The 16,665-nt window shown below is 42.8% G+C and overlaps 1 protein-coding gene across 1 annotated transcript; it reads left to right on the forward strand.

Moving 5' to 3' along the window:
- Positions 1-2,798: 2,798 nt before the first annotated feature.
- Positions 2,799-15,355, forward strand: PGRMC2 (progesterone receptor membrane component 2). The gene is made up of 3 exons (XM_053976824.1): positions 2,799-3,159; positions 12,918-13,073; positions 14,136-15,355. Exons 1-3 carry the CDS (start codon positions 2,832-2,834, stop codon positions 14,231-14,233), a joined length of 582 nt encoding a protein of 193 aa, XP_053832799.1. The 5' UTR covers positions 2,799-2,831; the 3' UTR covers positions 14,234-15,355.
- The last annotated feature ends 1,310 nt before the right edge of the window (positions 15,356-16,665 follow it).

Genomic DNA, 16,665 nt, shown 5'->3' on the forward strand with positions numbered 1-16,665 from the left:
AAAACTATAAAATTAAGCAATTACTCAAGAACAACCAAAGCTATAACATCTATAATTAGAAACTTCTTTCATATATTATTTTCAGGGCTTACTAAGCACTTTATGGGAAACTGTCATATGTAAATATTTTTACTATTTTGTTTGCTCTTCAGATCAAATCCATGTGAATGAACTAGCTGTGTGTGGATTTCAGATTTTGAAACATTGAGGGTCTTTTCCCCACAGATAACCCACAGTGCCCAACTTACACTCCTTTAATCATAGTGCTGCAATTACACCCCTAACACCTGCAGTTATATACATTAGCTATACCTGGGCTTCCCAATCACAGATCAGGATCTATGACAGCTGGCTGTCAATTAGATCAAAATGAAATTTGTTCACACCCAAATAACCAGTGAGAAGCACAGGTAAAGAATAGCAGAAGCAGCATAGCAATGCTGAGAGACTTTTGGAGACCATTTATCAGTTGTGTAACTCTTACACTGTACAGGGACACACTTCTTGCCTCGGCAAACCAGTCAGGCAAGGAAGAAATGCTGGGAAAAGTAATAGTGGAGAAACTGTGTTTTCTGCCATTTCTTTAGCAGGTCAAGCTAACAGCACTTTAACGACATTTGAGAGGTTTTGAAACGGTCTAATCCAGATTTATTTAGTGTTTGTCTATTTTCTAACATTGAAATTCTTTCAAATACAACTCTTCTAAACGTGGTCTTTTAAATTATTTCATGTCCTTAGGGTGGGTTCCTCAAACTCCTCTTGGTTTCCAGCTCTTATCTGGGGATCAAAAATAGCCACCATGGCTCACAGAACTAAGCCAAGGTGTCCCAGCCAAGCCCAGGTACCAATATGATTTCTTAAGAAGGTATCCAGAACAGAAGAAATGAAGATTAAAAGGAATGGTTGGAGTTGCCATGTCAATTTTTTAAAGTGTTCCTGCCAGTATTTACCACAACACCACATTCATGCAGTGGGAAACCACAGGTTTTCAAAGAAACACGTAGAATGATTTAGCCACTCTGAATGACTTTAGAGGCAAGATCTTTCTAGGAAGATGGGTAAAAGTACTTCACATCTCTTACCACTTGCTTTTGTTTACTGAAATTATCTCTGAAATACAAAGTAAAGAGAACACTTTAAGATGATGTGGAAAAATCTGTATTAAACATATGAGGGAAGGAAATTCAGAGATAAGACTGCAACTGTCTTTTTCTGATCTGCACCATGGCTGTGCCCAGACAATTTAAACATGTTATAATTCTGTAATAAAAACTGTTGTTAACCACAATCAAGCTGTGACTTGTTTAGATAAAAGGACTTTCTTAATAGTGTTTACTTAGACATGTAATAAATAGAGCCAGCCATGTTAAGGAGAATAGTGATAAGTATTTTAATTGCAGGTCTTTAACTAGCAAGAACTTTATCCTGTTTCCTCACAGAGGTAGTCATTACTGAACCGGCTCAGAGGGCAGAAGATTAAACACCTAACCATTACATAAGTTGTTGAAAACTCGGGGCTTCATGAAAATGCCACGTATCCTCAATGTTATTTCCTACTGGGTTTAGTCCCTCGCGCTATCTTCCCAGCTTTATGAAAACATTTGAGTTTTCCAAGCGAGTTACATGACTGCGAATTACTCTCAAAGCTGGTATTGGGCAGGGACGCTTCAGCACCCCGGAGTTACGCGGAGTAACAGCGTTTCTCAAGTCCGAAGTACTCCCTGCGCCACATTCCAGCCGCAGGGAGAGTCGCTGAGCCAGGCTTACATTGCCTGAGCCCTGTTACACATCCATAGAGGGGCTCTTCTGTATTACCCGATGAGAGAGTCCGTGCTGCTTGGGAACACGTTCACAAAGTGAGAGGTGCAGAAGGGTTTCATTCTGCTTCCAGGTCTTTGATTTCTCTGCAGGTGTCCTCCTCCTGAGACGAGCTACACGCACCACGTCTCCCCTTGGAAATAACAAAACCTTTAAGAAGTCTTTCTCCTCACGTAACTGAGCAACCTCGCTCCCGAGGAGCACGGGTAGTACGAGGTATACGAGAGCCATCTATGTGCTGCCAGCGATACGTTTCACAGCACGGGAGGTGATCCTTTTGTGTCAGCCCTATGTCAGCAAGCACCCCGTTTTCTGACGGCCAGAAATGGAAGAGTAGATTCACACTAAGCAACGAAGTGCACCAAGCAGCCCCGTGAGCCGCCTCCACCCCACAGACCGGCCCAGTGTCACCCGAGCGGGCAGCGCCGCCGCCTCAGAGCCCTGCACAGGCAGACGCGTCGCTCACTCGGCAGCTGCCGAGCGGGCCCCGCACGACGGGGCCGCACCGCGGTGGCCAAACACCGCCGGCCTTCGACCCTGTCCCCGGTGGGGGGGACAGGCGCCTCCTGCGATCATTGCCCCCCAGCACCCCGCGGGCCTAAGGCGGCGCCGCCGGACCCTCCCGCGGCTCCCGGCGCTTCCCGCCCTCGGCCGTGCGGCGCCGGCGCGAGCGACCCCCCCCGCGCGCCGCTGCCGCCCCTCCCGCCAACGCCACCTGGGCGCGCGGGGGCGGGGGCGGGGGGCGGGGGGAGGGGTATGAGGCGAACGGGGGGGGCGGGGGCGGTGCGCGCGCACGCGCGCTGGGGGCCGCGGCGCCTCTCGCGCGAGCGGCGCGCGCGCGCCGTTGGGCTCGACGCGGGGCGTGCCCGCGTCCCGATTCGCCGGCGGGGCGCGAGGCGGGCGGGAGCGGGGCCGGCTCGGGCCGGCGGCCAATAGGAAGCGGGAGGGGCGGTGGGCGGGGGCGTGGCCGTGGCCGGGCGTGTCCCGGGCGGGCGCGCGCTGTCCGGGCAGCGATGGCGGACGATGGGCAGGGGCGGCTCGGGACTGAGGAGGGCCGGGCGGGCGGCGCGGCCGTGGCGGGCGGCGAGATGCTGCTGAGCGTGGGGCTGCTGGCCCTGGCGCTGCTGGCGGCCTACCGGCTCTACCTGCGCTGGGGAACGCGGAACGGGCCGGGGGGCGCGGCCCGGCAGGGCGAGGCCGCCGCGCTGCCGCGCATGAAGCGCCGGGATTTCTCCCTGGAGCAGCTGCGCGAGTTCGACGGCGCTCGCAATCCTCGCATCCTCCTGGCTGTTAACGGCAAAGTCTTCGACGTGACCAGAGGCAGCAAGTTCTACGGGCCCGGTGAGACGGCGGGGGGATGGGGGGAGTCCCGGCCAGGGACCCACCGGCGGTGTTACACTGGTGATGCTCAGCGGGTCTGGGCTCTCCTCAGGCAGCCGTCATTTTCCCAGATGTCTTGATTTGGATGTGCCATGGTTAATTCTATTTTTTTTTTCCTTCTGTCTCTTCTAGTAGGTTTCCCAAGTGCAGCTGAGCAGTGCTTTCTTCGTTCTAGCGCTTACGGCTCAGGAGAGGAACCCAACCAGCTGGTTATTTATTTAGGTGTAAATGCCATATTGAGTGTGACTTTTAGTCAGGATAAAGATAGGCAAGGAGAGCTCTGGGACTAGCATGTTGCTACTGTTGGGAAGAGTGCAGAAATCAAGCCAATCTCGTAAACAGACAGACAGCACTCCTCATCGGAGAGGAAATGTGTATTTCGAAGGTTCAGAAAAGCAGGCTTCAGAGAAATGTTCTGGTTTTGTATTCACCTTGTACACTGTGAAACTGCAGCACACTTTCTCGTGATAAACAGCATTCTTAATAATGAGGTGGGTAAACTTACTAGTGAGCACTGTGTTCACAACTGATGCCAAAGGAAATGAGGCTTACGACTGCTGATAATTTTCTTCTTTAAACAATGGTGGTTTGGAAAACTTGCTCTAATCAAACTATGCAGGAGTTTTCATAATAACCATGGCAATCTTCCTTGTGAGGGGTGGAGGGGAGAGAGGATATTTCCTGCTCCCCCAGGAAATAGTTCAAGTTAAGTAATCATTTATTATTATTTAATAATTGAGGTTACAAAAAGAAAAATACAAAGCTGGCATGTTACAAGCCTTTGGTTCTTGGTGGGGAAGGGACAAGCAGTTCTGTGGTTGAACTGGGCTGGATTTTTGTTACTACTTTATGCTCAAAGTTTGTGATGCCAGTTGCAGAAAGTGAACTTGCTGTAATTGAATTGAAATACTTTTTTGGCTGGGTACTGTAAAAGTTCACAGTGGAATCTGAAATACCTTGCCATGGTTTATGTTGTTTATTAACTAGTAAAGCTGAGAGAAAATGCAGCCTGGTGAGCTGCAGCTTTCATGACACTTAATCAGGCTAGTTCTTTTGTCTCTCTTATTCAGGGGTTTTTAAACTGAGACCTGTGTGCTGACATAAAATGCAGGTAATGCGTATGCTGCATGAAACTTAAAACACCAGCAAGCTGACAGAGTGCTCTGTGAAATAATACTGAACCGTGATCTAAACATTGACCTCCTCCCTTTTGTGTATCAAACTTCAGTTAAACGTTAGGCTCTTCTCTCCAGATACCATCAGTGGTTCGTACTGTCAACCTTTGGAGGCCTGTTATTGTGAGGAGGCTAAAACTTAATGTTTGAGGACATGGATCTGCTTTTTGATAACTGGTAGCAGCTGATTTTCCTTAAAAGCAGTGCTTCTAGCTTTTCATCAAGAGGGAGAAAGGCTTTTTTATTTTTTTTTCCCTGTAGTGAAAGATTGCCTTTTTCTAACAGGAGTGACATCGTTTTTATCTATCAGATCTGTAACTTGGGATGTTGCATGTAAAGCTCAACCAGTGCATCATCAGCTGTGTGTTCTCTGCCAAACATGATGATTTTTGAATGGTGCTGATGTGGTTTCCCTCTTTGGATACATATCAGGGAATTTTTTCTTTCAGCTGTTCTGTGGCCGAAAAGAAAAACACTAGTAGGTATTTTGCAGGCCTTAAAAACCTGAGAAGAGTTCAAGTGGAAAAGTCTTCTACAGCTGGTTGAGATCTTTTCAGAAAGGCTTCAGCCAGAGTAGCAGCCAGAGTAGCCAGATGTCCACAACAGTTCTCATGGAAATTTTGTTTCTCATAGCTGGAGTGTGGCAGGGGAAGTGCAAAGCATACCAACAAAAAGTGGCCAGATTTTAACAGAAGAAAGAACTGAGGACATTGGCTTTGCTGATATTTCAGGCCCCGACTGTGAGCCTTTAGTAGATTGTTGAGGGTACTGATGGTGAAGAGAGAGAGCTTCAGCTTTGAAGGCAATGGAAAGCAGGGCTGAGGGCTCACTGTCAGTCTTCAGCAAGTCTGGAGGCCTGGGTTAATGTTGAATAACGTGGCTGCCTCAGGTAGTGCCTCATGTCTTCATAGTAAAGTCTGTTTTTCCTCCTTCAGTGTAGTTTGGATGCCAAGGTGTTCCTTTTTTTTCTACTTATAGCAGAAAGTTTAAAATGCACAAAATTGTCATCTAGTCTACGTTTTTGTCCAACAATTGAGATTCCATTAAAATTTCCACCAAACTTCTGATTTTATTCAGAGTTCTTCTGGTTTTAAGTTTCCATTCAGTGAATCCTGTTATACTTTGGTCCATTTCATTGAAGAGCCCTTTACATACCTACAGTAAAGGTATTTTTAAATAATGGTAGAGTGTTGAAGCCATCCTTTCAAACAGCTATGACTGAAAACTTCATTTTCTTGAACATTTAATTCAAATGTTTCCCTTTTTTTTTTTTTTTTTGTTTTTGTCATGCTGTCTTCTTTAAGCCTTCCACAGTTTAGCTCATTGGTACCCTGTTAGTCTCTGGTATCTCTTAATGTATTTTAGCTAAGAGTAAAGAAGGCTACTCTGCACATGTAACAGTCTGTGCCTCCAAAAACCACTTTGTTTACATTGAACTCTAAATTTCAAACTGTACTTGCCAAGTTCTTTTCCAAAATGCTGCTCTGTCCTGCAAATACACCATTTCTTTCAAGACTTCACTTAGGTGTATTAAATTCCACTTCTGTTTGTGACCAGATGAGTAAGTGACCTAGAATGCTTTGACTGATTATTAAATCTAATTAATTGCCTTTCCCTTTATCATCCACATGCTCCAAAAGAGATAAACAATTAGTGGTTCATTATTAAAAATATCACATAACCAGACTGTCAGAGAACCTCTGTTGGGATGATTTCCCATCTGTAATCGCATCTCATGACTTAGGGTCTAGTCATTAACACCTTCTCTGTGTGCTGTGTCAGTTTTATATCTTAAAATGAGAGACAGTTTTTTACTTTTAATTTATTGTAACATTGTACTTTGTGTGTTTGTTTGCATCAAGATTTCTCATTGTGTATTTGTCAGTAGAAGAGCATTGTAAGAGTATACTTTATGTCAGCAAATCTTAATATTTAGCAGTTAAATTTGCATGCCAAGGTAATGCCATAAACAGGTTTTGATTAGCTTAGTAAATACTTTGTGCATTTATGAAAAATACTCATCTTTGAGCATGACAAAGCAAGATTATGTGCGACTCTGAGTATGCAACTGTTCACGTCACTTCTTGGTTCTTAATGTTTAATGATCTTAAAAAAATCAATTTCCTGACTTCCCTTCACTGGAGTATGTTGTCACTGTCAACTCATTTCTCATCCCACTTGTCTTTCACGATGTTGTGACGATCTCTGATTTTCCAGGGATAGATTAGATAGTAGTAGTAGTAGTTCCTTCCACAAAAAAATATTCCATCATAGTTCATTTTCCATGAAGGGAAAACTGCCTTTATTTCATTGTGGTCAACAGCCATGATTTTTCCTGATAATTTGTATTAAAATAATCTGATGCTGTTAGACTTTCTTCGGAATTCAGTGGCATAAATTTCACTGTGTCTCTGTTGACCACGTGGCAATGGTGCTTTTCCACACATCCTTTCCAAAGGGTATGTTAGAGTAAAATGTTGCAGGGGAGACTACATATGTTGTATTTGGAGAATACTGTTAAGGGTGGCCTTATCTAGGAACACAACAGGCTGAGGGGTTACAGATAAGTACAGAGGATAAGACTGGGGGAAAGAAATGTTTTCTGTAAAGTGTGAAAGGTCTTCTCAGTGGTTCTGATGTTTGTCACCTCTTTGGTTGTCTGTGTAGTGGAAGTGTCTCTCGCCCTGGGATTCAGCTTTTCAGAGAAATAGCATTTCTGGACAAAGAAGTGGAGTTCCAGCCAGAAGCAGTAAAACTAAAAGGTGTATACATGCATATTGGTGAGAGATTGTTTCCATACTTCTGGTTAAAGGGAGTAGTGCCTTTGCTACCAGGGTGAGGTTGTTCTGAGCCTCCAGGCCGTGTTCACGGAGAGCAGGAAAGTGGTTTTGTGCAGCAAGATCAGCACTCTTGTCTTCTCCTCTGCTTCTGCTCTGTGGTCTGCAGCTCTCTCTTTCTTGTTTTTTAAATTTCTTTTTCCCTTTTTCACAACCTCAGTATATTCCTTAAAACTTGAACAATTACATGTTTCATAAGATGTCTGTACAAATTCCTAGTTTCTATTTAAACCAGTCATGTTCCAGTCACAGAATTGATTAGGCTGGAAAAAACCTCTGCATTGAGTCACCTGACATTTGAGGGGCCTGATCAAGCAGGTGTGCTCAAAGCAAGATAATATTAAATGAGATAGTGACATCACATAAATTGTTAGTTAGTTAATATGAATTGTTACTAACATGTTGTAGTCCAATACCCAGCAGCTTCGCCCTCATTGAATGAAAAAACCTGACCAGCTTTGCTTATCTTATTAGGAAATAAACCAGTGGTCAGAGCATTTCTCACTAAACCAAGATGTTGAATCTAGGTCCTTCTCAAGAATGCAACTATCTTCTAGAAAGCTCCTGACTGCTGGCCTATGGGCTCTCTTACCAGTGCTTGTTGTCTGCCCCTTTAGTAGAAATTGGGTCATTGATTCTTGCACTTTTTTTTTTTTTACACAGAGTTAAAAAGCAAGTATGCAAAAGAGAGAGTGAGACTCTCGCCTTGTGCCTGAGGAGTCAGGTTTAGACCCCTGTTTCTGGGCAGTTCCCATCTTAGCTTCTAGACTTCACATCTGTAGAGTTTCCATTTAGCATGCGGATTGGTCTCCTAAGAACACATACTTTCCATGCAAGTTGTAACTTAAAATTGACCCACATCTTCTCTTCCATGTAAATCTGGACTAGTAAAGTTAAAATTATGTCACCTTGAATTCCCAGTGATAAATGTTATTAGAAACCTTCTGCTTTCAAGCTACATCTCCGAATGGCTTAGTCTAACTTTCAGCTTTTTCATTGTCTCATGAAAGATGCAACACTGAGCAAACACGTGTCAGGATTCAGACAGAACATTTGAAACAGCCAGTGAAGGTTTCACTTCAGTTGGGAGTGAAAAAAGTAGGCAAAGCAATGGGATAATGCAGTTAATAATTTTGTAGCCTGTCTCCCTTTGCCCCAATTCACATTAAAGGGGATGTTAGTCCTTATTCTTGTCTGCAGATTAACAAGTGTTGTCCATGAGTATCTAAATTTCAGACAAAAGTGGGATTTATTTCCAGTAGCTCTGTGGAGCCCACAGATGCACATCTGGTGATTGCTTTGAAGTGCTTTTTGACTGCTTGAAGAAACCAAAGCTGCTGGTTTAAAACTGAACCTTGTTAACCTTGTGTGACTTCTTGAGAGAAATCACTTGGACCTTGTGAAAGCGAGCACAATTCTTAGCTCGCCTATCACTTCATTAGCTGTAAAGTCCACATGTGGCTATCTGTGGTGTATTCCCTGTGCTGCCCCTTGGAGCCATCCAAAGTTCAGTGTACAGCATTCCTGGTGCTGGAGTAATAGTCTGGGATGTTCCACAAAGCTGCTACCAAACTGAAATGGTCAGGGAGCCTCTTTGGCAACCAGGGATTTACTCTGAAGTTAGATCCAGCATAGGTTTTGCTGGGGGAGCTATTGGCCAAGCTGGCTGAAAAATTAAATGTGTGCTGTTCCAAGATCCAGTTTACCCTGTTTTGGAGGAAGTGACAAGAACCAGTGCTTCCAAATAAAAACTTAATGGTTCAAAATATGTGATATGTTGCTTTAGGTTGAATAGATTTCTCCTTGTCTGCAACGAGAAATTAAATCTTCATTAGAGAACCTAAACAGTGCTAGGAGATGCAGAAATTGTGAATGCATTTTTATGATCTGAAGAGACCTTGACTTTACCAATTCTCAAGGTACCCAGTTTATCGTGAATAAAGACAAATGTCAGGCTGAACAGGATGTCAAATTCATCAAGGCTACTAAATTCTTAACTGGATTGTGAAAGGAAGTGAAGCTCTGCAGGTGGTGGGTAGCAACGTTTTGCATGTGTTGTAGCTTAGAGAAGGGCGTACTTTATACAAGGTGGAGTTGTAAGGTAGATGAGGACTTTATACAGGGAAAATGCAGTGTATGTACATGGAGGTATAGATATGGAGATAGGCAAATATGTGGGCTTGATAACTGGTCTCAGGGCTAAAATAAACAAAGGCTCTGGAACAGAAGTCTTTAAATGTGAGAGCCATGGTGGGAATAAAAGCATTCTTCAAGGAACAGCTTTCCTTTATGGAAGACTTGTACCTCCACATAACCAAGTAACACGTAGCAGACATGTTTTAATTGGTTTTGACACTTCCCTGACTCTTGTTGTTGTACTATCCCAAATAGGAGGGGGAGGAGAATTTTTTGAAGACATATTTGACTGTGAAATGGCTAATTTGGGGATACAGGAAAAAAAAAAAAAAAAAAAAAAAAACTGAAATTTTGTGATATGGTCTCAGAAACTTGCTTTGGTTTACATACCTGTGCTACAGGCCGCTGTTCCTGCCCTCTCTTCAGCGTGTCTGCCGTGTCATGCTGCAATCAATTATTTACAGCAGGAGCCAGGCTAAATAGGTGGGCAGACAAAAGGAAAGGAAAGGACTGTGGGTAGGGCTTGCAGAGTAAATTGCATCAGGCCATGAAAGAACTCTTTGGGAGTGTGTCTAGGATTGCACTGATGTCTGCACCTCAGTCATGTTCCTGAAAGGTATTTTCTCCCTGGGATTTTATGTGCTGGCACCTTCCTGGACACTCCTCCAAGTGCAGTGAAATCTGATATGCAAAATAGCTTTTTCAGACAGTTGCACCAGCTTTTTATATAAAAGTGAGTAATAGCCTAGGGCTTAGAGCAGAACCACAGACCTGTATGTTTTGTATTAATATAAAATGCTGTAGTTAAACTCTCTGTAGAAGCACCTAAATGGAAGCTTTAAGTCTTGAAGTAGATCTTGATCATACTGAGATTGCTGAACTGCTGCTTTAGGAACCAAGGTGAAGCCAAGCTTGCACCATTTACTAATAATCACAATTCAATATTTACCTTTTAGTACAGGATTAAAGAAAAGTACACATTTCTAAGTTACATTTGCAGAACTGGAATTTAAAACGCTGTCTGCCAAGTCCAAAGGTTGGTTTTTACAAGTTATCATACCACTGAGTGCTTGGACATGGCTTGATGAGTCCTCTGTGACTTCGGAATACTTCTGTGATAAACATTCTGGAATGTTAAAGTTCAAATTCAGTTTTAGGAAAGAAAAAAGATATTAGTGCAATAGCATCTGAGATTACAAGATACTTGCAGAAATTTTACATCCATTAATCTTAATGCAAACTGATGTATTCTAAAAGTTCTCATGCTTTCAATTAAGTGTGTTATTGAGATTTAAGAATGTTCAATGCTTGATACAGATAAATATAATATCATTCTCTTTTTAATATAAATAATTGGAATCAAGCTGGTGGACCAAGAGGTGGCATCTCAGCAGGTGCTGTGAAACTCCATAAACCACTAAATGCAGGGTAGAAGGGAAGGGCAGTAGGGTGCTACTCTCTGATTAGCCAGAGTTTGGAAAACACCTGGTGCAAGTAGTAGGATTTATGGACATATTTGCTTGAAACATTTCAGAGAAAGGAAAAAATGGGGACAGAATACTGTTGGTAGGGTCACTATGTAACAATTTCTAATTGTGTTTAAAGACTTACTAATTGTGGTGTTTGTAAGAGCAGTTTATAGCTCCCATGTTCTTCATTCAGAACATTAAAAACGAGATCCCTTGAGTGATTGCTGTTTAGCTTGAAGTAGGACATTTTGTTTGGAGAAACTCTGTGTTGTGTTTCAGATGATGGTAATTGCTGTCTCTTAGTCTGTCCTCTGGAAGTGACTGAGCATGTAGAGTGCATTGTTATAGGATTGATTTCAGTCTCTAAATCCTGCTTGTCAAATAAATACCTAATTCAGGATGCAAATAGGAAAGGTAGCCCTCTTGGCTTTGTTTCCCTGAAGTACTGTACCTGTAGTCCCTGATTCCTGAGGTAGTTCTCATGCATGCTGTTCTTGGGGCTAAATACCTGAAAGGATGAGCACAGAGATGCTGTTCATCATTATGGTCAGACTGATATAGTGCAAACTTCCAGCTGATAGTTTGTTCTCTAATATCTACTTCTTGTGAAATTGTGCTTTGAAATCAGTTGGTTTATTTCCAGAGAGAGGAGGGAATTGTCTTTGGCACACAGAACAACCTTCTGTTCTCAGGTTTGACTGTAAGCAGCTTACAATGCCAGGCACTCTGGGGTGGAGAGACAACACCAGTTCTGGTGAGGACATAGTTTCTTCTGCTGCATGTGGTGCTCAGGTTCCCCGCTTCAGGAGTTGTCCCTGCTGCATTCAGCCTGTGTCCCAGCCCTGGAGTCAATGCCCAGCAGGAGCAGATAGGTGTGGTACCTGCAGCCAGCAGCCTGGGAGGAGCCAGCCTTTTGGAATGATTCCCCATGGTTCATCCTGCTGCAGAAGAGGTCTGAGGTGCTCCAGCAGGCACTAGAGGGGGTGAAGGACAGTGTGTTGCCACTTCCTTGTGTTCATTCTTGCCCATAGGTGCTGCCTTTTCTTCAGTCTGATGGCCACTGTTGAGAGGTAAGCCAGAGAAGGGTTCTGGCCTGTTTACCACCACATAGGGACCATTCTGTAGCAAGCCTTGGGTGTCTCTGTGGTGCTGGGCTGCTGCATTTAGTGCAGAAAATTTTTAAGTGTGTTGTTTTGGTTTTTTTTTTGTTTTGTTTGTTTTTTTTTTTTGTTTTTTTTTTTGTATTGGTGTCAGTTTTTTTATTGATCTGAATTTAAGGTATTTGGTTTTAGGTCAAGAAAATATAAGATAACACTACGCCTAAAGTTCTTTCAGGTAATTAAAATTTGGGAAAGCCAGTTACCAGTCTTACCTTGCAAATTGGTAGTTCACAAACTGTCCATTTCTCTTGGTAATATTTATTTCACAGTTATAGCTCAGAATTTTATTGGGATATTTGTGGTGCTTTGCATTGGTCAAAAAGCACAGAGGATGCAGTTGCTTTATATTCCTAATGTGACAATTTGTGCTGGTTTCAAGAGCATTACAGGCTAAGGGTATAGGGGATCTGCTGCCCAAAATAAGTGAGATGATTTCCTCAGAAGTAAGAAATGTCACAAAAGACGTAGAAAGTTCTTGTGATTCTGTAAGTGAAGTGAAATCATTAATTAGCCCTCTTAAGTTCTATTTATTTATGATAATGGATTTCTAACTAAGATGTCCATGCAATTTGCTTCTGTTCATGCCTGACTTGTAAATATTCAATGTGTTGCTTAATAGAAGTGTATTTCTTTTGAATTCCAGCCTCTGGTCCCTTTGGAATTTGCATCAACTGGCTTGCATCAACTGACAGGAATTTTTCCAGATATCCCTTCAAAGCTATTTTCCTGGTTCTGCTTCTCTCAGCAGACTTTATCTCCTAGTGATATTAAAGATAGAATTGCAGTGCTGTTGAATGTCAAACAGCCATGGCATTGAAACTGCTGCTCTTCCCATCAACAGCAGAAATTTAATGTATGGCTTTGGCAGACTACGTAAAGAACTGAGATTTGGTCACCATAAACAAAGACATGAAGGTATCAATTTTGTCTTTTTGTTTTCAGAGGGTCCATATGGAATATTTGCTGGCAGAGATGCCTCCAGGGGACTAGCAACTTTCTGTCTAGATAAAGATGCACTCAGAGATGAATATGATGACCTATCGGACTTAAATGCTGTACAGATGGAAAGTGTAAGAGAGTGGGAAATGCAATTTAAAGGTAAATTATGAAATTATCAGCTTAAGGAAATGCTTTTAATAAAAATGACTGATTTGGGCTTGGGGAAGCTTTTAAAGCGGTGTTGACAGTAATACTATCACAGGATATGTCGAGTTGGAAGGGACCCCCAAGGATCATCAGTTTCAACTCTTAGCTCTGCACAGGACCATCCCCAAAAAGCCCACTCTGTGCCTGAGAGCAGAGATTTTGCCCAGATTTCACGCTGTTTGAAATCTGTCAGGCTGGTGCTATGACCCTGGGGAGCCTATGCCAGTGCCCAACCACCCTCTGGGTGAAGAACCTTTCTCTAATACCCAACATAACCCTCCCCTGACACAGCCTGGGGGTTGTGTCACTGGTCACCACAACAAAGTGTCTGCCCCTCCTTGTCCCCTCATAAGGGAGGAGTAGACTGCAGTGAGGTTCTCCCCTAACGTGTGAGCAGCGTAACTTAACTGTTAATACCAGACCAGGGATTTCAGGCCTTTCTTCCACAGAGGTTTTCACTATATGTCACTATAGCTTTTATAAACTTTTATTTTTATATCATAAAACTGTTCTGCTAGCTGTTTGGCTCAGAATTTCACTCCCAAATCTCATCTGCTTAGCTGGTAGAACTCCTGCTCAAGGTTGTTGGCTTTGGATGCCATGGAATTATAATTAGGACAAAGAGTTGTTTTAACATAAAGGGTTGAATGAGTTTATCTTGAAATAATTTCTGACAAATAAGGAATTATGCCTCTGGAGGGAGGGGGAATAATTTTTCACACTAATTGAAATCAAAACAGGCTGAAGGATTGAAGAGCTTTGGGTTTTAGCCCTTGGGTGATAAATCTTGCCTGATCAGCTGGAGGAGAATGGAAACAAAGTACGCACAGTTAGAGAAAGTAGTGGTAGAAAAATTGCTTTAGGAGCCTGAGCTTGCTGCTGAATTACCATCAGTTTCAGTGATGGAGATTTAGAACTGTAGTGTGTAGGAGAAAAAGTGAATTTGCAGTAGTATGGGCTAGCAAGCAAATGCAGCTGTCTTTTAATTGTAATGGAATCATAAATCTCTTTCAGAAAAATATGACTACGTAGGTAGACTCCTAAAACCAGGGGAAGAACCATCAGAATACACAGATGAGGAAGATACCAAGGATCACACTAAACAGGAATGAACTTTGTAAACAACCAAAGTCAGGGGCCTTCGGAACTGCAACCTCTTATTCCCCATCACAGAATGTCCTGCATCTTTGGGTACAGTTCATCTGCTGCGAAAAAACATTCAACAGATTTTGTACAAGGAAAATAATATACTCACAAATGAAGATTTGAATACTAGACATTCTTTGTGCTGCCAAATTTTTTGTTGCAGTTTATTTGTAATGTCTGGTTAGGCTTCGTTAGTGAAGAGGGGCCAGGGATTTAAAGGCAAAAATGCTATTCCTTTTTATCAGTAAGCTGAAGCCTTCAACTAGTGTACCTTAAAAGCTCTCTAAAAGACGTGAGTCTTCAAGCTCAGAGGAAGGTTTGAATCTTGTTCGTGTGTGTCTTCTCCTTCAGCATTAAAAGAAAGATGTACTCATCCACATCAGCATCAGTAGGTGAGACTACTGAAGGCGGTGTTAAAAATGTGAATTTCCAGTTTTGTTTTGTACGTGGGCGTTAGTAGCCCAGCAGAATACTTCAGTTCTCTAAGATAAGTCCATATAGATTAGGATGGGGATAAAATTCATCCTTTTCTCAAAAGGATTGGGTAAAAAAAGTTTCTTCTACAACAACTATTATCTGAAGCCTGCCTCTCCCCCTTTTTTCCCATCCTCTAAATCAAATCAAATGTTAATTGTGCCTTATTTCGCTTACATAGACTTGAATTGTTTTAAGGGACAGCCCCCAAATTGTGGTTTCATAGTCACTACAAGCAGCAGTGAGACTGAATTGGAATGTTCTGTTGACTGGAAAACCTTGATGTCATTCTGTGTATAGAATGTAAAAGAGGAGCACTCAGTGTTACTGCCATATGTTAATACTACATATACTTTAATTAGCATTGTGATGGCCAAATGCATACTCCCATGCTTCTTTTTAAGGAATTACAAACACACAAAAAGAGTCTCCCTTCCTCCTCTTCCAGAAGCTGCCTAACTTTTGGGAGCATAGCCTTCACACCCCCGTAGAGTGAAGGGGCGTTGCGCGCGTGTGTCTGTGTGTGTGTCTGTCTGAATGCAAGACTTGGGAGGGATTGTTTCTGCAGATATTGTAAATACGAGTACCATTTTAATAAAGCATGTACAATACCACATGTGCTGTCAGACTTTGTGTAGAAGCTGGTAAGCAGAGCTGGAATATGATGCAATAAAAAGGGGGAGAAATCTTGGATAGATGAAGCAGCCACTGCTGTTACTATTGCTCTTTGTCCTTGTGGAATTATTTTCCCTTTCAAGTCCCAGCTCTCGAGGACTTACTCAGGTAAGCTCTATTTAAGAGACTAAACCTATGCCAGTGAATTTATGGTGGGGGGGAAAAGTGGTACCAATAAAGCATTGTAGTAATTGAGTGCAACATAGAGTATAAGGAATATGTCACATGGCATTAACAGGACAAGAACAGCAGCCTCATGGCTTACGTTTGTACCTCTGGTTGCAGATTTCACCTGTGTTAAGTCTACAGTAACAGTTTTATATATATACATTCTGTTGAACTCTAAACTCTGAAATACCAGGGTTGACTACTTTTTTTTATTCCTATTTGACTGGAAGAGATTCATATTGATGTAAATGAAACAAATAAACAAAACCTCTGTGGAATCGTGTGTAACTCACATGTCCTAGAAGGCAGGGTGAGCTCTTTCTTTCATTTCCAGCCTTGAAATAGAATTGTTTTGGCCCAGAAGTAACAGAAATGGAGCTGTTTCTCCATAGAAGTTGTGTTTGCAGGCTCCTGTAGAGGCTGGACACTCCTGGGAGGTGTGGATTCAGTAAGCACTGGCTTCTGCTGGAGTCACGTCCTTATAAGCTGAGCCGTGGTGCAGTGTCCAGGCTTGGATTGAGTGTCTGCTAATCATCTAACTCTGCTGAAATGCTGGGCATGCTGCTGTAACTAACCACAGAAATATGTGGTTTAGATGGAGCAGTGGGAACCAACAGGATAAATATAAGCTTCCTTGCACAGGACAAGGGTTGGGAGTAATTAAACACCAGTTCTGTATCTGGACGCTTCACTAGGGAATTCTTTTCTTTTAGGCAAGTCTCACTATAGAAGGTTTTACAGTACCTTTACAGTATACCTTTCACTTTTAGCTATTGCACAGCTGTTGCACCTTAATGCACCCAGCTTGTCTAGCTGTGGAACAAGAAAAGGCAGCTTGCCCAACCATCCCTTAGGACAATCGGATAAGTGTTTGTCTCCAGGCTTCCACATGAAAATACATGTATGTGTTACAGCTTCTACTGTACAGAGTCATAGCTGGAAGTTCTTGACACTTGCTGTGAGTTTCTGTGCTCTTCACTCAGTGCAGCTGTCGGTATTGCTGCATCTGGCACAGCTGTAGCATTAGCTGCTCCTCATGCTTGTATCTGCTTGATGGACTGACTTCCTACTGGTGCAAGAA

Source organism: Vidua macroura, chromosome 4 (genome assembly GCF_024509145.1).
Source record: "Vidua macroura isolate BioBank_ID:100142 chromosome 4, ASM2450914v1, whole genome shotgun sequence".
NCBI lineage: Eukaryota > Metazoa > Chordata > Aves > Passeriformes > Viduidae > Vidua > Vidua macroura.